We start from the raw sequence: 21,764 nt of genomic DNA, 5'->3' as shown, positions 1-21,764 counted from the left end.
TCATCTGAGATTTGGAAACCAGGTTTGGACACATTATGTATAGTTAAAGCTTTGGACATATTAAAAAAAAAAAAAAAAGACTTCTAAACAGTTTCATCTTTAAAATGTTGAACTTTTTTTATGGAATACTATTATGAAGCCCTATTGTCTAAATTATGCACATTTGTCATTGGGTCAATGTGGTATCATGTTTTCCAAATGCTGTACACATATAGTGCAACAAATGCATTTTTATTACGTACTTACATTTTATCATGTTTTGTTATCAGTTTATTATTTGTGTAAAGAACAAATGTGCTTAATTCCACAATAATGATCTGTGGATTGTTTTGAATCAACTTTTTTCAAGGAATTCAACTAAGGGTCCTGTTAATGCATTCATTCAAAATTAAGAAAGTAATCAAAATGTGATCAAATGTAATGAGATACATTACACTACAGTTCCAATTTCAACATAGTGACTTGTAATGGTAACCAACCAACTAATTTCCAAAGTAATCTTCACAACACTGCCCATTCATGGGCTTATTTAAGAGAATTGTTTACTGTTGTAAACTTGAAAAATCACATTCAAGTAAGGTGAATTTTTCCGTTGATATCATTACTTAATTTAGCATTGTTTTATTACTCAGTCCACAACATCAGCAAAGCTAAGCGAACACATTGTTTTAATAGCAAAGAAACGTAGAGCCAATACACGCTAGCTCTTAAACCAGTGATTCTCAACTGGTGGGTCGAGACCCAAAAGTGGGTCACAAAACCATTTTGGGTGGGTCACGGACAGCTAGTCAAAAAATTACATGGATTCCTCCTCTGATTATTCCGCTACAGTACAGAGGCGAAGGCTACCAAATTCCCACACGGGCATAGTAGGAAAGCGATTAGAAATGTTAGTTCCTTTTTCTCTCGCCACTCGTTTACTCTGTAAACAAATTCAGTGCAGCTCAGCCTTTGTTCGGGGGACGTCATGTCAAGCAATACACCTTCGGTGGTCCAGCAATTCATTTGATTGAAAAATCAAATATATTGTGCATGTGTGCTTAGAGGCTATTTTTCAACCAAAAAAAAAAAAAAGCAAATCTTTATTGTTCTCAACTTCTATGCAGGTGGGTCGCGACTTGGCAACAACAAAAAAGGCAGATCACAGGGTGACAACAGCTGAGAACCAGTCTTAAACGACATGCAACATGTCATTTTTGTACTTCAGTACATTTCAGAGTGTGCTTTTTTTTTTTTACTTTATTACGGGAATTGAATAAGTACTTTCACTTTTACCATTCATTCAGTTGTTACCATTACTTAATTTAGCATTTCATTCATTCATTTTCCGTAGCGCTTATCCTCTACTCAAGTACAGATTATGAGTTCTTTTGTTGACTCGGCCCTGGACTGGTCGCCAGCCAATCACAAGGCATGTATAGGTAAACATCCATTCACACTTACATTTACACATATGCACAATTTAGAGTCTTCAATTAAATTTACATGGATGTAAGGGGAGGACATTCACCCAAGAACTTGCACGAGGCACTTATCCACGGCATGCTCTCCACAATATTCGGTTTTGAGTGTGTGTGCGTGTGCATTTGTGTGTTTGTGTGAATGATCTTGTGTGCGTGAGTGTGTGTGTAAATGTATTACCTCTTTAAGCGGCTCGCTGAGTTCTCCCAGAATATTCTCCTCGTCAAACATCTTCCCTTGGAAGCGGTGCTCGTAGTACTCGTGGATCTTTTGACGCACGTCTGCAGGAAGCTTGTGGAAGGACATGTACTGTTCCACCTGCTTGTACTGTAGCCACACACAAACACACGCTCACACGTCAGCACACTAACACTTCTTCATACTTGTTGTACAGTGTTCTTTATTCTCCATTTGAAGCCTATTAATGTTTTTTGTTTGTTCGTTAAATGCACTCAGGCTTTCTTTTTTCTGCCCAGGAATAGTTTCAAAATGTCATTTAAAGGCACTCAATTAAATAATTGGAGGATCAAAATATAAATTCTAGACATTTACATCACAAGATTTTGTTTATTTTGTAAACATGTTATTGATTCATTTTTTGTAAAAAAATAAGAATTCAATTAAATTACTTTACATGTTTATTGTTTTAATGTAAAAGCAGAATAAATTATCAGCAATGTTAAAATCTAAGATATAAAATAAAGCAATTACAACTGTGAGTCATAAATTAAAATTTAAAGTTCAGTAAAAGTTTAATTTTAAGGTTAGTTACATTGCAGTAACTTATTAAATTAACAAAATTAATTACATTAAAAATTGTGTTAAATTTTAATGTCAAATTAGAGTACATTAAAGAAACTTTTCAAATCAAATTAAATTAACATTTAACGTGTTTAAATAAAATTTGAATTCCAAATTCAATTTTAAAACTCAACATTTGTAAGTGCAATGCATTATTTATTTTTTTATTGCTCGAAAACTAAGACAAATAGTTTCATTAAAGGCAGGCATCAAAGCTAGGCTACTGTACTGTATATGAGACGGAATATGAAGAAAATTGACACAAGTGTTGGGACACATGGCCATGACGCATAAGGAAGACGATATACTGTAGAGTCGGTCACCCTTTACAACTTCCACACTTCTGGAAAGACTTTCTACAAGATGTTGGAGAATATCTGTGGGAATTTTCATCCATGTCTATTGTAGTTCAGATGGGATTCTTCCACACCAAACTCACCAAAGCATGCGTATATACCGCCTTTAGAAGCATACGATAGTCCAAAATGTATTGATAGGACAGAAATGTGTCACGTCACCTTTTCCTGGTACTGGCGCCGCGATGAGTCCAGCGATTGAATAAGTGCGGTGGCGTGGCCGATGAACATGGCGTAGCAGGTGGCGCCCACAATCATACTAAGCATGGTGAGCCACACGTCGGTCATTCCCTCTGGGGCCTGGGCGCCGTAGCCTATGCACAACATGTGGCTCATGGCTTTGAAGAGGGCGTACGAGTACTGCACGCCCCACGTGTCATTCTGTGGAGCGAAAAAGGAGCGCTAGATTAATGCAAATTCTTTCCATTTCCAGTGAGCAAAAGCGGGGTACACGCATACCGACAATCAGGCCACATTTGAGCATTTTCCCTACATTGCCCAAAGGTCAGCAACGGGCCGATTGTCAGATGGTCCAATTCCATTATGGATACGGTTTATCGATCCGATTCTACATCTATTCTGTTCTCGATTCTCAAAGGCAAAGAAATAACAGAGAGAGTCAAGTGCGCTAACCAGCAGACTACGAACCCCTGCTGCTAACACACCAGCTAGCATTCATCTTAAGGCTCTGGAGGAGTTAGGTTCAACTAACGTCCTTTTGTATACGTAAGTGCGATCTGGGATCCATTAAACATGCACACTGCACAGACATTTACCTAACTCATCTCACAAGTGACCAGCGTAACAGTAACAGTCACCTCTTAGCTGTCATCCCCGTGCCCGACTCTCCAGGCATGATCACTTGATTAATGGTCAATCCAAAAATGACACTAATGGAAGAAGCATGGCTTGATGGTCATGCCTGGAGAGTAAGGCACACGGATAACACAACAGCGACTATTGTTGTGTAGGAATGGAGCTAATCCCATACCCATCCATCCATCCATCCATCCATTTTCTGTACCGCTTATCCTCACAAGGTTCGCGGGCGTGCTGGAGCCTATCTCAGCTATCTTCAGGCGGGAGGCGGTCACCAGCCAATCGCAAGGCACATATAAACAAACAACCATTCACACACACATTCACACCTACGGGCAATTTAGATCCTTCAATCAACCTACCACGCATGTTTTTGGGATGTGGGAGGAAACCGGAGTGCCCGGAGAAAACCCACGCAAGCACGGGGAGAACATGCAAACTCCACATAGGCGAGGCCGGGGATTGAACCCCGGTCCTCAGAACTGTGAGGCAGTTGTCCACCGTGCCCATGAACCAACACACAACAAAATAACAACATAAATGATAAAGCAGTGGTTCTCAAACGTTGTACACAATGTACCACCTCCAAAAGTATTTAGCTCTCCAAGTACCACCAAAACGACCAACATTAAAATACAGTAACATAGTTGGCCCAATTTTTCATTAAAAAAGAGGCAGAGGTTTTATTCCTAAACATCTGTTAGCCACTGGATCATTATGCCAATTTTGAACATTGACACTCAATTCAATTTAAATGTAGGGGGGGAATAAACAAATAATGATTCAATTAAAACGTATTGCACATAAAAGTTAAGTAAAAATGGCACCTAAATACATTTCTAAATGATTAACTGCAAAATGATTGACCTTAAAAGTTCAACACAGCTGATCTGTACTTAACAAACGTGTACTGGAGAAAATAAAAAGAAAAAATGTTGAAGCCACTGTAACATGTATGCACAGTATGACCATTTCATTCAGAGATTATTTTGCGTACCACTAGAGGGAGTCTGCGTACCACCAGTGGTGGTTATACCGTAGGGTAGACGTTTGTATATTCTTGCGTGTGACGTTATCACTCATTTGCAGCGAATGAGGACTTGATAAGAGGAATTGTCAGACAAGCAAACAAACGGTTTCTTGGAATCGAATGACTGGGTACTAGTTTTCAGAACGAATCACATTTCGATTCCCATCTCTAGAGGGTCACGTAAGTGAGGTACACACATGCCAACAATCGGTCTAAATTTGAGCATTTCTCCACCCTTTCTGTCAGAGGTCCGATTATCAGAGGTCGCTAACCGGTTATCCTCAGTGATTATACTGTGGTTGTGGTGTGAGTTAAGAGTAATTTATCCTCCCCGGTCTTCTCCAAAAAAAGTCAAGGCCGACTGTCGTAATTGTTGGGCCTGTGCAATATTTACGATCGCAAATGTTTATGCGTGGTCAACAACAAGTTCGGCGAAACCACGGAGTTTGCCTTGCTTCTTGTATCTTCTACTTCTACTATTTCTTCACATTTTCCAGCAGTCTTGTCACCCTGGGGTATACCATGCTGCCTCTGACAGGTTTTTCTTTTTACTACGACAGATGTCTGGTTTTGTGGACAAGACTCACGATTGCCGGTGGAGAGATTCTTATTGTGTGTGCTGTGTTTGGCATATGGAGTGTTTGGGGTCTGTTGGTATACATTTACTTCTTTTAAGAGCATGATTTCAGAACACGGAGCAAAGGGGAATCTGTCTCATAGCACTTTTTTAAACTTAAAAGTACCACTTAAGAGTTTACAACAACAACAAAAACCCCATCGGCTATAAAACGAGACTTATGCAATTATGAAGGTAAAATTAAATGCAAATTGGACCCATGTGTAATAATGTGCATGTGTGAGTACGTGAGTATTGTGGATGGCCCAACATGAGGAGATTTTCTCCAGGGACAATCCCAGCATCCGCCTGCCAGGCAACGGTTGCCTGGGCAATGGAAGTGACATGACTCAGCACTTCATTCATTTGTGTCCGTGTGTATGGGTGTGTATTGCATAACAAAATGTTTTTTTTTTTTTAATAAATAAATAAACGCCCATTCACAAATACACTTCCACATCATCACTCTGGAGGATTTGTGTTGTATTTTCCCCTCTCTCTGTGGATACGTGACGGTAATGATGGTTTTATTCCAGTCGGCCATATTGCTGCACGAGCCAGTTAACAGGAAACAGAGCGCACACACGTGTACACGCACACACACGCGCACAGAGAGAGAGAGAGAGAGAGAGAGAGAGAGAGAGAGAGAGAGAGAGATAACCCGAAAAGCAGGCCTTGGTGGCCGCAATGGGAAATATACAGAGTGTGGACTGTTCAAACAAAGTGAGAGATCTCTCTGTGTGTTCTATGGCTTTCTGTTCTTTTCCTCACCACCATCAGGTTCTTGGAGACCCAGCAGTCTGGCGGGAAGTCCTGCAGCATGGGCACTAGGAACTGCAGGCAGCCGTCCCAGTGGCACAGAAGCAACATCATCCCGATCAGATTGACGATCCTCACCATGGCGCTGGCCAGGTCGTACGTCATGTGGAAGATCTGAGCAGTAGCGTGTGATGTTTGACTTCACAAATAACTGGTAAAAGGTTTAAACAATTCTTTAAGATGAAGGAAGTTGCATCATAATTTTATCAAGACACAATTTTTTATAGTAATCAAATAGAAGGGTATACAGTGAGCCCTTGTTTATCGTGGGCTTTAGGTTCCGGACCACCCCCTCAAAAGGTGAAATAGCGCGAAGAAGCAACCACTTGTTTCCCCGATTATTTATACATATTTTCAAGCTGCATGAACCTCCCCAGTCTTTTATTTATCTTCACCACACTCTTATTAACCTCTACCACACTCTTATAAACACCTTTTATACTCATAAAAAAAAAAAACGTTCAACTCTCAACCATACCGTAATGCGCAGCAGTACTCTACACTATGTACTTTGTATTCCTTGCAATACGTCTTTGAATGAATGTACTTAATAAGTATAGTTTTAATCTTTTAGGCTAGGAAGCGTTTGTTTTACCACAAAAAAAAATAACAGCATACACTCACAATTCCGCGATATGGCAAATTATGCACGATATGAATGGAAAAGAAATCCGCAATTGGCGAACCGCAATATAGGAAGGGAACACTGTAGTCCTGTCCTCCCTTTAGAATCATAATGTTACTGCCCACCTGTTTGTTATCCTCTATGAAGCAGAAAGTCGTCCACTAACTAACAAACCCTAATATGGAGCGCCACAACTTATTTTCCATCACTTTTGTAAACAGGTAGGCCTTGATGGAAGTTTATTCTCTACTGAGTCACATTCTAGTTGATTCATTTGTTACCATTTTTTTCATCATCATGTTTTTAGTGATTAGTTGGGAGAAAGCATTTTGGCATTGGCAGAATTCAGTGCAGCGGCACTCGTGAGACATATTGTGACTTCTTTATAGGTTAGATTAGAAACTATTTGACCAATTATATGAAAAAAATATGACTTTACTATTTTTTACCAATTATAAAAACTACTTTTTTTAAAGCTTTTAAAAAGCTATGTTGGAAACCCCAAATTTGGCCATTCTCACTAAGTAGCTTGTATTTTATTTATTTATTTATTTAACTGTATTTGACCCATCTTACAAAAACAAGTTTTGAAGCTATATTTTCCCAGGGTAAATACGGTATATATGTTTTACTTTTACTCTTTATTATAATTTCTTCACTGATTAGTTGGGAGCGATTCAAATGTTGTCCTGCCTCCTCATAAGGGAAACACGGTCCATCAAGTTAGCAAATATGGTTTCCGTCCACTGTGAGGCTCTCACCTCCTCCCACTGGTGGATGTAGCGTATGAGTCGAGAGAGGCGCAGCAGCCGCAGCAGGCTGAGGATTTTGGTGAAGCGGACGATGCGCAGGGCCCGGGCTGTCCGGTACACCTCAGAGTCCAGACTGTCCACCATCAGGAAGATGTAGTCCACGGGGATGGAGGACACAAAGTCCACCAGGAACCAGCTCTTCAGGTACTTCTGGCGGATGGCCCTGCAGCACAATCGGTCAGTGTCAGTCCATATTTGGCACACTAAGCTTTGTGAATGCGCTTGTAATTTTAGCCTGGCAGCGCATTCATATTCATCAGGAGAAAGCTGGAGCGTGAACAAAGGTCTTCTTCCACTGGTGCCTCATCACCTTTTTGTATCGCTCATGCGTTTGAAGGCCAGAAGATCACATTTACATTTACGCCTGCTGGCTTGCTCTATTGATACAGTATTACACAGAGGTGGCAAAAGAAGTCACACACTGTACTTGGGTAGAATTACAGATTCTTGTGTAAAAAAGACTGGCAAATGTTGAAGTACAAGTTAAACTCCTGTGCTTAAGTAAAAAGAAGAAGTGGGACACTGATAGGACTAAGGAGAGGAGACAAGAATACTTAGAGATTCGACGTAGGGCAAAGATAGAAGTAGATAAGGCCAAAAAAAAAGGCATATGATGATGGGAAAAGATCTATACAGGTTGGCCAGACAGAGGACTAGAGATGGGGAGGATGTGCAGCAGGTTAGGGTGATTAAGGTTTAGAGATGGAAATGTGTTAACTGATGCCAGTAGTGTGCTGGATAGATAGAATACTTTGAGGAGTTTATGAATGAGGAAAATGAGAGAGAAGAGTGGAAGTGGTGGACCAGGAAGTAGCAATGATTAGTAAGGGGGAAGTTAGAAAAGTACTAAAGAGGATGAAAAATGGAAAGGCAGATGGTACTGATGACATTCCTGTGGCGGTATGGAAGCATCTAGTAGAGGTGGCTGTGCAGTTTTTGACCAGCTTGTTCAACAGAATTCTAGCAGGTGAGAAGATGCCGCAGGAAGGGAGGAAATGTGTGCTGGTGCCCATTTTTTTAAGAACAAGGGTGATGTGCAGAGCTGTGGGAACTATATAAAGTTCATAAGACAGTGGTGAGGCCAGCCATGATGTACGTATTAGAGGTAGTGGAACTGAAGAGAAAACAGGAAGCAGAGCTGGAGGTGGCGGAAACGAAAATGTTGAGGTTCTCTTTAGGAGCGACCAGGTTGGATAAAATTAGAAATGAGCTCATCAGAGGGACGGCCAAGGTTCGATGTTTTGGAGACAAAGTTAGAGAGAGCAGACTTCGATGGTTTGGACACGTCCAGAGGAGAAATAGTGAGTGTATTGGTAGAAGGGTGATGAGGATGGAGCTCCCAGGCAAGAGAGCTAGAGGAAGACCAAAGAGAAGGTTGATGGATGAAGTGAAGGAAGACACGAGGGCAGTTGTGGTTCGAAAGGAGGATGCACAAGATAGGCTTACATGAAAAAGGATGACGCACTGTTGCGAGCCCTAACGGGACAAGCCGAAAGGCAAACAAGAAGATGTGCAATACCTATTTTGATAACTTGGCAGAATGGGGAAAAAAACCCTTCTGTAATTACAAAATCATTTCCCCTCATTCATAAACAAGTGTTTGAACTAGGGGGTTGAACCGATTAGTCGACTAGTCCATAAATCAACTTTACTAGTCCGCATCGACATTTAAAGCTTTAAACTAGAGGGCGAGAACACATGACACTGGTTTGAAGATCACTGCATTGGCTCCCTGTATGTTTTAGGATTGATTTTACGGTCCTTTTACCAATTTTTAAATGTTTTAACGGTCTTTATCCATCTGATATGCTTTTATCATATCAAACCTGGCGATTCCTGAGTTCCTCTGGTCCTGGCATTTTAATTATTCCCGTAGCTAGAACAAAAACGTACAGAGGCTGCATTCAGCCACTATGGCCTGCGCCTTTAGAACAGCCTTGGCAGAGGGCATCAGGACCGCAGAAAGTGGACGCTCAGGACTCACCCGTTTGGTTAAGCTTTTAACTGATTTCTTAATTCATGAAAAAATGTATTGATTAATTACTTAGTTTTTCATTTATCTCTTCATTATTTCTCGTCGTGTTTTGTTGTATTTCTTATTGTCCTTCCGTATTTTATCCTGTCCTTCTGTCTTTTAGTCTTTCCAACTTTTTAAGTAGAACTCCAGTGTCTCCTCACGGGAACAACCATGCCGGGAGGTGTGTTCATTCTCCCCACAGGGACTTGATTGAAGTCTGCAGAGGTTGAAAAAAGTTACAAGCCTATTTTGACAAAGTAAGGAGTTGAATGTACTGTTTTCAATTGTAGGGAGTCAAAGTAAATAATTGTCAGAAAAATAGTCAAGTAAAAGACAAATACTTTGTTACTTCCCACCACTGATATGCGCGCGCGCACACACACACACACACACACACACACGCACACACGCACGCACACCGACCGGGGGTCCAGCAGTATTTCAGTGCTATCGTCCTTGACGATCCCCGTGCGGAAGTTGAGGACCAGGTCGACCATGAAGAGCGTGTCAGACACCACGTTAAAGATGATCCACGATGCTGTGTTCTCATCTCGAAAGAAGGTGATGCCCACCGGCAGTACGATCAGGTTGCCCATCATCAGAACCAGCATTAGCAGATCCCAGTAGAACCTGCACAGGGACAACAACAGCAGTAGAAATAGTGGTCCAATGTAGACGTAAGGAGTTAGCAGTACCGTTATGTTAAAAATACAATTTTATTTGATTTTTTTCAATTTTAGTTGTAAAAAATCAACAATATATTTGTTTATTTTTTGAGCCAAATAAAATGGCTTATGCTTCAACAAAATACTTCAGTCTTTCTTCATCTGACATTAAAAAAAACGAAGATACAGCTACATTGGACAAATTACAGAATAACTGCATCCTCAAATCAGGATACAAAAGGACAATAAAACAAAACGTGCATTTCATTTCCGACATCATTTAGCTGACACAAACAACATGTCCTCTCCTCCTCTGGGACGGAGTGGAAACGTCCTGTCTCCAGAGACCTCGACTGAGCGCACACTGATCTCTGAGTTCTGGTCAGGTTCAGTGTGACATCGGGCTCAGGCCCAAAAGGATCTTCGAACAAAATTTACACGTAACTTCATTTGACCATTTGAGCTTATCCTTTTCAAAATAAAGTTCTTCAATTTCTCCAACATTACATCTCAACTTATTCCTATAGATAAACTGGACATCAACAAATTAAATTTCCATCTGCACACTCAAAGTGTATTTATTAGATAGGTCCCAATTAAATATGTGTTTAGTCAGCTTAGTGTCCAACATAGTAATTAACACTTGATAACTAATCTAAAATATTTTGGATTCTATTTTGTATGGGATTGCCCAAAACGGATTTATTAAAAAGTAACTAAGTGTAATTGTAAAAATACATTTTTGAGCATTTTTCCCCCCTCCGAATATTTCTTAGTTTTTCCGCAAATGAAGACTTTCCCATAATATTCAGAATCCATTTTTGCAAAATTACTTTTTTTCCCCTCATAATATTACAACTTTATTCTCATAATATTACAACTTTTTTTCTAATCTTTTCCCCTCTGGAATTTATGACCCGGTGTCATTGTTCTTTTTTTCCAGTGTGGCCCTAAAACCGATTTAAAAAAAAAAAAAAAAGAGATATGGAAAATGGATATAATCCCGCAAAACGATTGGCAACTTGTGCAGTGTGGTGACACTGCAGACGAGTGTTTATTTCCCAGTGCTGAAAACGAGGACAGCCCTGTTAATGAGAGCTTTCACCTCTGTCATATATAATTTATGTTATTGCCTGCGGCAAGACATTTTCACAGTAGGAAAACAGTTGCTTTGTTCTCACCTTCGTTGCTATGTAATGGAGAAGTGAGGTACAGTATACCCTGGTCTGGTTGCCAACCTATCGCAGGGCACATATACACTGTAGAAATTCAAGTATTAATATATATATATATATATATATAATATAAGTATTATATATGTAACGATGAGTTGATCAGTCGACAAATCGACTTGAGCACTCCGCAACGACGGTTAGAGCTTAAAGTCGATTCGTCAGAACTTTACAACTTTTCTCCCATAATATTACGGTCGTATCATTTATTTCTTTTCAGTGTGGTTCTTATACTCCTTGATACCTTTCTGTCAAATCAATCCATTTGCTATACGTCTTGTACTCGTTGGGGTAATGTGGAATTTAGGCTTTCGTGAAACATTTCCAATGTCATGTCGCTGACACTTGAAGTAAACTGTAGAGGACAAAGAGAGCTTATCAGTAACCTTGAGGAGCCTCATCAATCTGCATTGCATGCGTGTGTTTGGGTGGGTGGGAGTGGGGGACCGAGGGCTTATTCGGGAGTGACGTAAGGCCCACTCACAAAACTACGGGGACGCGGCAACGTTGAATGCGATTAACGGGTGACAGACGAGACGAGACGACCCGATCGTGTGCAGACCACTTGTGTCCTCCTTCCGTCTCTCTCGCCACCGATCCCCCGCTCATCCATCACCCTAACCCACATCAATGACTTGCCTCCCTTCCCTCACAATACACGCACACAATTACACACAAACAACACACGCTCCCTTCCCGAGAGTACGCTCAAGTGCTGTGGTCGATCCCTATTGAGCTCTAATTTGGTAACAAAACCACATGGTGGGACCAATAGACTGATGAAGATGAAGTATGACTCATCACGCCATGCACACACACAATTACACACTTACACACACACGCGCACACACTTTTACTAGAGCGATGCAACAGGGACACTGTAGTCATAGCGATGCATGAAGATGAATTGTGACCTTGAGGACTCCCTTTGTTAACTGTGATTACAGCGAACAATTTTATGACATTATGTGATCCAATGGCATAGGTAATTATATAATTGTAATAACAATGATGATTTGTGATGTAACATAAAGATCCAGATTCTGTCCAGTGGGATACATGACGATCTTTTATAACAATGAATTTCTTGTCTTCAAACACACAACTATGATGCACGAGGAAGGCTTGGATGAGGAGTGGGAAAAGTTCGAGAGTCTACATGCAACAACCCAAAATAACCGCATTTTTTTTTTTTTCTTTTTAGCTTTATTTAAAATAAGAAACTGAGAAATCTTTGCTCAATACTTTCTTAAAGCAATTACAGCCTCAAGTCTTTTCTAATCTGATGCCACAAACTTGGCACACGTATCTTTGGGCAGTTTTGCCCATTCCATCCATTTTGGAATCAAAATGTGGAAAAAAAAGACGCACTGTCAGTACTTTCTGGACGTACTCTAGATGGCTTTCTGATGTCAAAGGAGCCAACCCATGCAATGACTTGATTAGATGTGTGTGTGTGTGTGTGTGTGTGTGTGTATACAAAGTTATTGAAGTGGACCCTGTTGCTAGCGTGCACATCAGAATTGCAAATGCAATTAAAGTTGCTCGGCGGGCGCGCTCGCTCGTCCTATGATGAACGTGAGCAGGTGCTGGGCGGGAAATAGTGACCTGCGTGGAGCTGCTCAGCTGGTGTCCCACTCCACACTCATTTTGCCGACTGCGTCTCCTGTGATTGCTAACTTGTCTGCCATGATGAAAAGAGGAGAGAAGTTTTTACCATCAGCCCGAATAAAAGTGTACGATGACACTTTTGGTCTAAAACAGATCAATTTTAGATGTGAAGACGCCCTCACATTTACGACTGCTATTACCTCTGAATCTGAACTGAATTGATTGTGGGCGTTAAATACACATACTTGTAAACTTAAACAACATAATTCAGTCAAACATTTACATTTTTCATCAGCCTACCAAATACACAGATTACTACAATTTGCGCAATTAAAGTAAAATTAGTAAAAAGAGGGGCACGGTGGGCGACTACCTCACAGTTCTGAGGACCAATTTAGTTAAATTCCCGGCCCCGCCTGTGTAGAGTTTGCATGTTCTCCCCGTGTCTACGTGGGTTTTCTCCAGGTACTCCGATTTCCTCCGACATCCCCAAAACATGCGTAGTAGGTTAATTGAAGACTCTAAATTGCCCGTAGGTGTGAATGTGAGTGCGAATGGTTGTTTGTTTCTATGTGCCCTGCAACCAGTTCAGGGCGTCACCCCGCCTCCCGACCGATGATAGCTGGGATAGGCTCCAGCACTCCCGTGACCCGAGTGAGGAGAAGGGGCTCGGAAAATGGATGGATGGATGGAAGACAAAGCCATTGGGCCATTGGGACAAAGCAATTTAAAAAAAAAAAAAGCTATTTATTTCAGCCAGCGAGAGTGCTGATCACATTGAACTGTAATTAATTGATGGAAATAAATGCAGTAAAGTCCCGGCAGACACTCTACCATAACAAGTAATATGATAAGCATGGTTGGCCATGGACGAAAGTATTGAGACACCGCCAGTCTTACTGCTTTGGATGCAAGTCAGCTAACTTCTTGTACTAACAACCCTTACTGAAGCTCTTTTCTCTTTTGGAAGTGGTATCTTAAAAAAAATAAAAACAAATTTAAAAAGCCCCACAAAATGTGATGTCATAATTCTGATCATTTATAACCATCCCTATTTCTCTGTCAATGACTTGGAAGCAAGGCTGGCTGAGGATCCAGAACGATTTTCAATCAATGGCCACTGTCCAGCCGCCAGATTACAGTGTCTGAAACATTACATCAAAGCCAATAGGTAAACACAAAGCACACTCACGCTGGAGTTTCTGTTGGCCACAGCTCTCGCACAGACGCTCACACACACAGACAAGTGTATGACACCCCACCAGGCCCCGCCTCTTAAAGCTAAATGAATGTACCTAATAGCGAAACATTAGAATACGTACACAATTTTCGATGCATCTACTTGCCATTTTTGTGTTGGAATCAATTTAAATGTGTTTAAATCATTTGGGAGGGGGTAAAACTAATTTGGAAACGTTATGTGGTCTCGATATCGCCGATTTTCCCCTGTAGCAAGTGTGTCTGAAACCTTCCCATCATTTTTTTTTTTGGTTCGATTTGGGACTCAAATTGCAGCCACCGCTATCTCCGCACTCGTCGTCATGGTAACGAAAGCTGTCTTCACCACTGGCGAGACGAGCTGCGGCCTCTCAAAAACTAATTTCAGGCTAATTTCGGCAGGACAAAAAAAATGCCGTGTGTAAGATGTACTTTTGTTCTTGATCTTTGGGCCATTTTAACAAAGGCACGCCCCAGAAATTTCAAGACACCTGGAAACAGTTTTAAATTGAAAGGGTGGAGGGTGGGGGAGGGGGGGATAAAATATCTCCTTTAAGTCTTGAGTGACATTATGCATGGCGTCGCGGATTATGGCTTCCTTCTGGCAGGGCTGACTTTTCCTTCCCGCTTCTTCCTTTCAGCAGCAGTGTGACTAAAAGAGGCGAAAGCTTATCAGCAAACTCCTTTCATGAAAGGCACACACGCACTGGCATGTGTATATGGTTTTAGTATACATATCAGCACACACTCTTGTGTTCATGGTCAGTGTTGGACAACGAGTGGTAAAGGGGCTTCGGGATGTAATCGGTCTTTATTCAAAATACAGGTACTTAACTGAAAAGTTAGATGAGTGAATTATGCATAATGCAGACTCAAAGTGCATAATTTACAAAGGCATACATAATTAAACCATATTCAATTGTAATCGTCTGCTGGCGGTAATTGGAATTATTAACATCCCGAGACAGGTTTGCGTGGATTTCAATGAGGGCTGCGATTACCTGCGCACACTCCACACGCAACAACGGTGTACTTCAAAATGACGGACACACAATACAAGTCACTGTGTTCGTGTGTGTGCGTGTGTGTGTGTGTGTGTGTGTGTGTGAGAGATGAAGCAAAATGTGGGCCACGAGGATCCTTGGGGATCAAGTCATCCATTGTTGCATCAGTCTGTCTCGAGATTAGGAGCACTTGTCATTTTAAGGAAGGCGATATCACATACTGGACACTGGACACACTGGCAAGTCCACAAATGAATGCACTGTCAGAGTATAGTAGACAGTGGAACTTCCAAAGTGGAACACAATCCGATCCATGACATTGTTTAACCTTCTAATGGCTTCAGATTTCAAAACAAAATTAAAAGCATTGCAACTTATATTTGTCCAACCTAACGCCATCATTAAATCTTTTAGAACTGTACAGGCAACCACGAATGTAATGTACTTTAAAACGCAACACACATGGAAACAAAACAAAACAAACAAACTCTACCTTCTGAACACAAGTGACAGACGAGCTAGTGCAAGATGCTAATGTAGCAGTCTACGGCATCACTCAGTCAAACGACTCAATTGTGCAGCACCCAGTCACAGAAAATCCAAATTCAAGTCTGAAGCTTGTTCTCAAAAAGCCAGTCAATACTTGCGCCGGATGAGAGTCACATCAAACCAACAGCAGTGGGACAAAAACAGGAAATAGAAACCTACTAAAATCAAACTAAGTGAAAGCACTGAACGTAGTTTTACAGAAACAACACTGACTGAAGTGAGGTCGACCGAAGTGGACGGATGGCACACGTTACTCCGGTTCATGCCGATGTATCCCACATTTAAGGCGTGTTATTTTAACGAAAATGGTCAACGATGGAAAGGCACCACAGTGCTCGAGTGGTTAGCAGACCTGTCTCACCGTTTTGAGGTTCGGGGTTTCAATCGCAGCCCTTTGTTACTCTGTGGAGTTTTTCTATGTTTCTACGTTATGTTCATTCCAAAAACATGTCATGTTAGGTTCATTGCACACTCTAAATTGACCATTGATGTCAATGTGAGTGGGAATTGTTGTCTACACGACACCTGCCATTGACCGGTGACCAGTCCGGCGGGTGACCCTGCCTTTCGCCCTAAAGTTAGATGGGATAGGTGCCAGCTCACCCAGTAGTGACCCTAATGAGGACAAGCTCTATAGAAACTAGATGGATGGATATTGGTGAAGCAGATTTGACAAGCTATACAGTGTTGGACTTTACAGGTTCTAGTGTTGACATCCTTTGAAAAGCAAGGCTTGTTTTGTCTTGTGAGAGAGCCTCCCTGAGGGGGAACCCGAAATTAACAGCCTGGCTCGTCATTTTCTCCTCAGGCGCCGTTGACTCACGAAACAGCCACATCCTCATCCTCGCATGTTGTCGTCGACACGGACCGCTGGTTGTTTGCTTGACTCTCCACATGAAAACATTGACAAGCTAAAGTGACACTCGATGGAGCGTGGGAGCTTCGCCACGGGGTCCGACCATGATCATTTGGATTACAACCTTCATAGACGCTAGAGAGAAATTACCGATACGCGTCAATGCGTCGTCAAAATTGCCCAAGAAGCAATGGATTGTATTGAAATAGTGTGAGCTAAATGAAAGCACAATGCAGTTTTGGCTTGCCTTAATATATACACAAATATTTGTATGACAAACACTTCTCATCCCAAAACACAAAATATTAAAGATGAAAATCACTAAGTACGGTGATATCGGAGCCTCCTTTCCTGTGCTGCGTGACCATGTATTCTTTTTCGTTGTTTCACAAAATACTTTGTTGCATGCAGTTTCTAACCTCGAAACCTCATATGTCGTAAATATGTTGTAAACCGCCTACTGCTCAATTGCTGTATGCCATCCGTTCATCCATCCATCCATTCTCTTTACCGCTTATCCCCACTAGGGCCTATCCCAGCTATCTTCGGGCGAGAGGCGGGGTACACCCTGAACTGGTCGCCAGCCAATCGCAGGGCACATAGAAACAAACAACCATTCGCACTCACATTCACACCAACGGGCAATTTAGAGTCTTCAATCAACCTACCATGCATGTTTTTGGAGAAAACCCACGCAGGCACGGGGAGAACATGCAAACTCCACACAGGCGGGGGCCGGGATTTGAACCCCGGTCCCCAGAACTGTGAGGCAGATGTGCTAACCAGTCGTCCAACGTGCCGGCTGCTGTATGGCAATACTAGAGTAATTGTCTGCAAAATTTGGCAGCGATTTACTTGTCCCGGCTGGATTGCTCTTCTTCATATGGAAATGATTCCCAATCACTGTGCTGCGGGAGATCATCAAGTGTTCTGGGGGGAAATGATCCAGTTTCACTTAATTGATCTGAAAATTTGAAAAATTTCAACAAATGATGTATCTCATCTATCTATGACAGCTACATGTAGTGACAGGCAAAACAATCAAGATCCCCCCCCCCCCCCCCCCAATATAAGTCCCAGGTAGCCACAATGCCCAACCCATATAGATTTACTTTTCATTCAAATCTTGCAATGGAAAAAAAAAAAAAGAAAGCTGGACACTCATTTAAATAAAATAGATGCTTCTTTCGTCCATTCTACATCCGCTATATTTGTTTTATGCTTACAAGTGCCCCAACTGGGATATGCATCATTGCAGCGGAAATAGAGAAAAAAAAAAAAAAAAAAAAAAAAAAAAAACACATTGAATCTGATATCTTCCGATCAGATTTCGGCTCTTGCAAATGTAGGATAAAGCTCTTTGAACGAGCTCAGAATAAAAGCAAAGATCAGTTATACCCAGATGATGCCAGTCTGACGTCGTCAAAATACACCGATTGGTGACGTATACACACCCACGTCTGCCCAAACAAATAAACGCACCTGTGGTAAATCGGAACTACAGCGAATGCATAGACAGTGGAATATTGTCTAAATATGCTGCATTCAAAGTGTGTATGTATGTATGTATGTAACCGTCAACATTTGTATTATTTAGGCAGTATTGTAAAGGTGCAACAATTAATCGACAACTGATCAATTATCCAATTCATTTGGATAACTATTTGGGTAATTGATTAATAATTTAGACACATTGTTGAAGTGAATTGTGCAAATCCCCGCAATGTCAGCCTCCCACCTGTAAATGTTCTCTGATTTCTGTAGTCCTCCATGAAAGCAGACTGATGATCTTTCTTTGGAATGAAAATAAGACATTTTCAAATGTCTGCTTTGACTTTGGAAAAACAATGATCCACATTTTTCTCAATGTCCTCACACAGACCAAACCAGCAGCTCAATCATAATCACTTTGTTGGTGCATTTTCTGCACTGTCAATTGAAAATAATGTCCTGTTTTTGAATAAAGGGATAGAAATTATAAAAATGTTTTTTAATCCGATTCATCGATTGATCGGGGGGGGGGAACTGATGTATAAAACGATTATTAAAATAATCGTCAGTTGCAGCCCTACATTATTAAGTCGACGTTGTCACTGCCCAGAGATGACTCATATTAGATATGTGTTACTTGAAATATACATGCATATACATAGAAAATGTGATATACGCATTACATTGGAATAGGGCTCTTGCACCTGCAGTGTGATAAAGCCACAGTTATGTGTAATTTATCATAGTAACCAATTTTCCATCACATCCTGGTCAGTCAGCCCGACAATCTCTTGTCCGAGCGCCCCGGCTCATTTGCACGTCTGTCTGAGTGGCACCAGACTCCAGCGGAGTATTTTTACTCTCGCTATCTAACAAGTGGCGATGTTGCTGTCTAAATTGGACGACTTGTCACCTGCACTTTGTCTTCCATAGAAACACCCCCCACCCCTCACGACACCTATTCTTGCGCTGCCTTCATACATCCACTGCTGGGTCCTATGTGGCCTCCGGAGTGTTCTCTCTCACTTCAATGCACAATATGTGAATCCCTCCACCAGATACTCTTGACTTTCATGATGCTCCAAGTGTGCTGAGATCTCCCATCCATGCATTTTCTATACCCCGCATTCTCATTGAGCTGGAGCCTATCCCAGCTATCTTCGGGTGAGAGGGTGGGAACACCCACGAGTGGTCGCTAGCCAATTACAAGAAACATGTAGGCAACCAGACAGACATAACATCAGACATCACCCCGCACGCTATATGTGGCCTGCGAAAGCTTGATACAATTTTTCCTCAAATTTTGTTCAAAACAAGCCATAAAAATAACAACAACCAATTGCCAATTAACCATTTATGTGATATGAGTGATTATTAGGTTTCTCACGTGAAACATATACGGCAGCATAGGTGAAAAGTAATAGTATAACTAGCCACATGCCTAGTCTGTAAACAAACTCTGTGCAGCTCAGCTTTAGGATAGCAGACGTCAGCCTAAGCCATATGCTTAAAATAAAAAAAAAATAATAATAATAAAAATTAATAAATAAATAACTTGTTTTTATCACATAACAATTCACTGTTCATATTGTTACTGTTGCACCTTTCTGCATTGTTCATTTCCTAAAAGACATAAGACAAACTATTAATGGTGCCCTTTCCTAAAAAGAAAATATTTGAAATGGCTTAATTCTGCCCCATGTTTCCACAAAAGAAAGGCATTTTGTTTCCTTACTGTGCAGAACATGAACTTAAAACCAAGGTACGTACCAAACAGTTTTTTTTTATTTTTTTTTTTTTTTACATTTATGTGGTTTCACCGTTATATCCGGCAACCATGACTAAGACGTGGCCCATTGTGAAAACAATGTTGACACCCATCGGGGGGCTTCAAGGACCCGAACAGGCATGTTTTTGGAACGTGCGAAGAAGCTGGAGTACCCGCAGAAAATCCACACAAGCATGGGAGGAGCATGAAAAACTTCATAATAGTTTCCCTTTTAAGTAACCTAAGTAGTGCTCATACAAAGAAGGGGGGAAATCATGTCCCGTTTTTGTTTGTTTGCTTGTTTGTTCTCTTGCAAAGAGCGAGCTAGTGTTGGCTCGACTTTTATTCGATTGAAACAACATGTTCCCATAACGTTGCTAATGTTGTGATGTGAGTAACAAAATATGTAAATTGTTCATTGAAAAAAATACACCGTACTTGTGTTTTTCTTTTTCTTTTTTTCAGGTTTGACTGAAAACAAAATTTAAGGTCAGAAGCGAGTAGTAACACATTTGGCACGACTCATTCTGGGAGCAGACAACATCAAACAATTCTTTTAAATAAGGCCTTGGATGAGCAATATCTTGCTCCTCCGAATCTGTTGCCAGCTTTGTAAATGCTCTCTGGTTTATGTTCCTGTCGTGACGTCCATGTCGCTGCCATCCCTGTTTTTTTTTTTTTACACCTAATGAGACCCTAAGGTCTGAGCCAGTGGAACCACCGGGGGGGGGGGTTCCCCGGAGGGCATGATCCCCCCCATTTTTTGGCCCGCTTTTGCCATTTTCACAGATGTTTTCACACCCCTTATTTATTGCACTGGGTGGTGCCTATCTGAGCATATGTTGCTCATAAGTAGCATAATTACATGTCGTAACCTAACAAAGTGAAGTGGGATTTAATTTTTGAGCATGATTGCCCTCTTTGTTGGAAGTGCACCCTGAGCACTGTGCACTCCCCAAACAAGCGTAGAAAGTTGAAATGTAGTGATCAAAATGAAGTCCTCAGAACAATGAATTCTAATGTACAGTACAGATACCTGAAAATCAACTTAAAAAGATTACTGAAGTATTTGTCGTCTACTTTGTTACTTCCCACCGCTAGTTTGAGTGTTTCCATACCTGAAGTCGCTGTAGGGGTGTATGATCCACGAGCCGGCTGACTTGAGTCGTTCCTGTTCCAGAGCCACAGCCTTGTGGGATCCGAACATGCGCAGGCTAAACTTGTTGACCCCGGGCTGCAGCATGGCTCCGAACTGCCTCTGGATGAAGGTGCTCTGGTTGGACTGGCTGTAGTCCTCCCCGTCCAGCCCCATGCCAAACCCGCCCATTAGTGCTGACGGTCCTAACGTCTCGGGCGTCCCCGCCGCCGTAGTGTTGCACGCGGTGGTGGTGGTGGTCTCGGGGCCGGTGGCCACCACCATAACCCCCGTGCCCGTGGACGAGGAGGTGGAGGCGAAGGCGGCGCGGGAGGTGGCGAAACCCACAGAGCGGGGCGTAGGGTGAACGAGGGGCACCGGAGTGGTCGGCGTGCCAGCCGTGCGGAAAGGGAGGCCGGAGCTGACGATGGAGAGGCGCCGGCCGCGTCCCCCCGAGGGGGCCGCGTCCCCCCCGAAAGAAGCCTTCTCCCCCTCCAGGGACGCCTGGGACAGCCTGTAGCCTGGCGAGGGGATGCTGCCCTTACTGCGCCTCTTTGACTCCCCTCCGTTACGTCGGGGGAGACTGTCACCTCCGGACCCTCCTCCACTACTGGGCGTCCCCACACCTCCCACCACCCCATCCATCAGTGAGGAGGATCTATAGCTTTTCAAACTATATGTATAAATGACAATATTTGGGGCGGCAGGAGCTCATATGTAAGGACTTGGACTTAGGAACCAGAGGGTCACGGTTTGAGTTCCGTTGAGGACAAATGTAAACTAGCAACTAGTTGTTGGAGAGATGCTAGTCAGCTTCCTGACTTCTGTTGAAATGCCCTTGAGCACGGCACTGCCCCCACCCCCCCAGACTGAAGAAGT

General features: G+C 42.0%; 1 protein-coding gene across 1 annotated transcript in view; it reads right to left on the bottom strand.

The window, feature by feature from the left end:
• The window catches only part of LOC133402050 (potassium/sodium hyperpolarization-activated cyclic nucleotide-gated channel 3), a 28,755-nt gene extending 7,225 nt beyond the window's left edge, over positions 1 to 21,530 (bottom strand). Inside the window, exons 1-6 of the mRNA XM_061675618.1 lie at positions 20,869 to 21,530; positions 9,780 to 9,986; positions 7,289 to 7,502; positions 5,855 to 6,016; positions 2,781 to 2,999; positions 1,642 to 1,788 (exon numbers count right to left, since the gene is read on the bottom strand). Of these exons, the coding sequence (XP_061531602.1) occupies positions 1,642 to 1,788; positions 2,781 to 2,999; positions 5,855 to 6,016; positions 7,289 to 7,502; positions 9,780 to 9,986; positions 20,869 to 21,530 (1,611 nt within the window). The remainder of the gene's footprint in view (positions 1 to 1,641; positions 1,789 to 2,780; positions 3,000 to 5,854; positions 6,017 to 7,288; positions 7,503 to 9,779; positions 9,987 to 20,868) is intronic.
• Between the last annotated feature and the right edge of the window lie 234 nt (positions 21,531 to 21,764).

The sequence above is a fragment of the Phycodurus eques genome, chromosome 4, assembly GCF_024500275.1.
Source record: "Phycodurus eques isolate BA_2022a chromosome 4, UOR_Pequ_1.1, whole genome shotgun sequence".
NCBI classification, from domain to species: Eukaryota; Metazoa; Chordata; class Actinopteri; order Syngnathiformes; family Syngnathidae; genus Phycodurus; species Phycodurus eques.
This window is presented reverse-complemented; position numbering and strand designations above follow the sequence as displayed.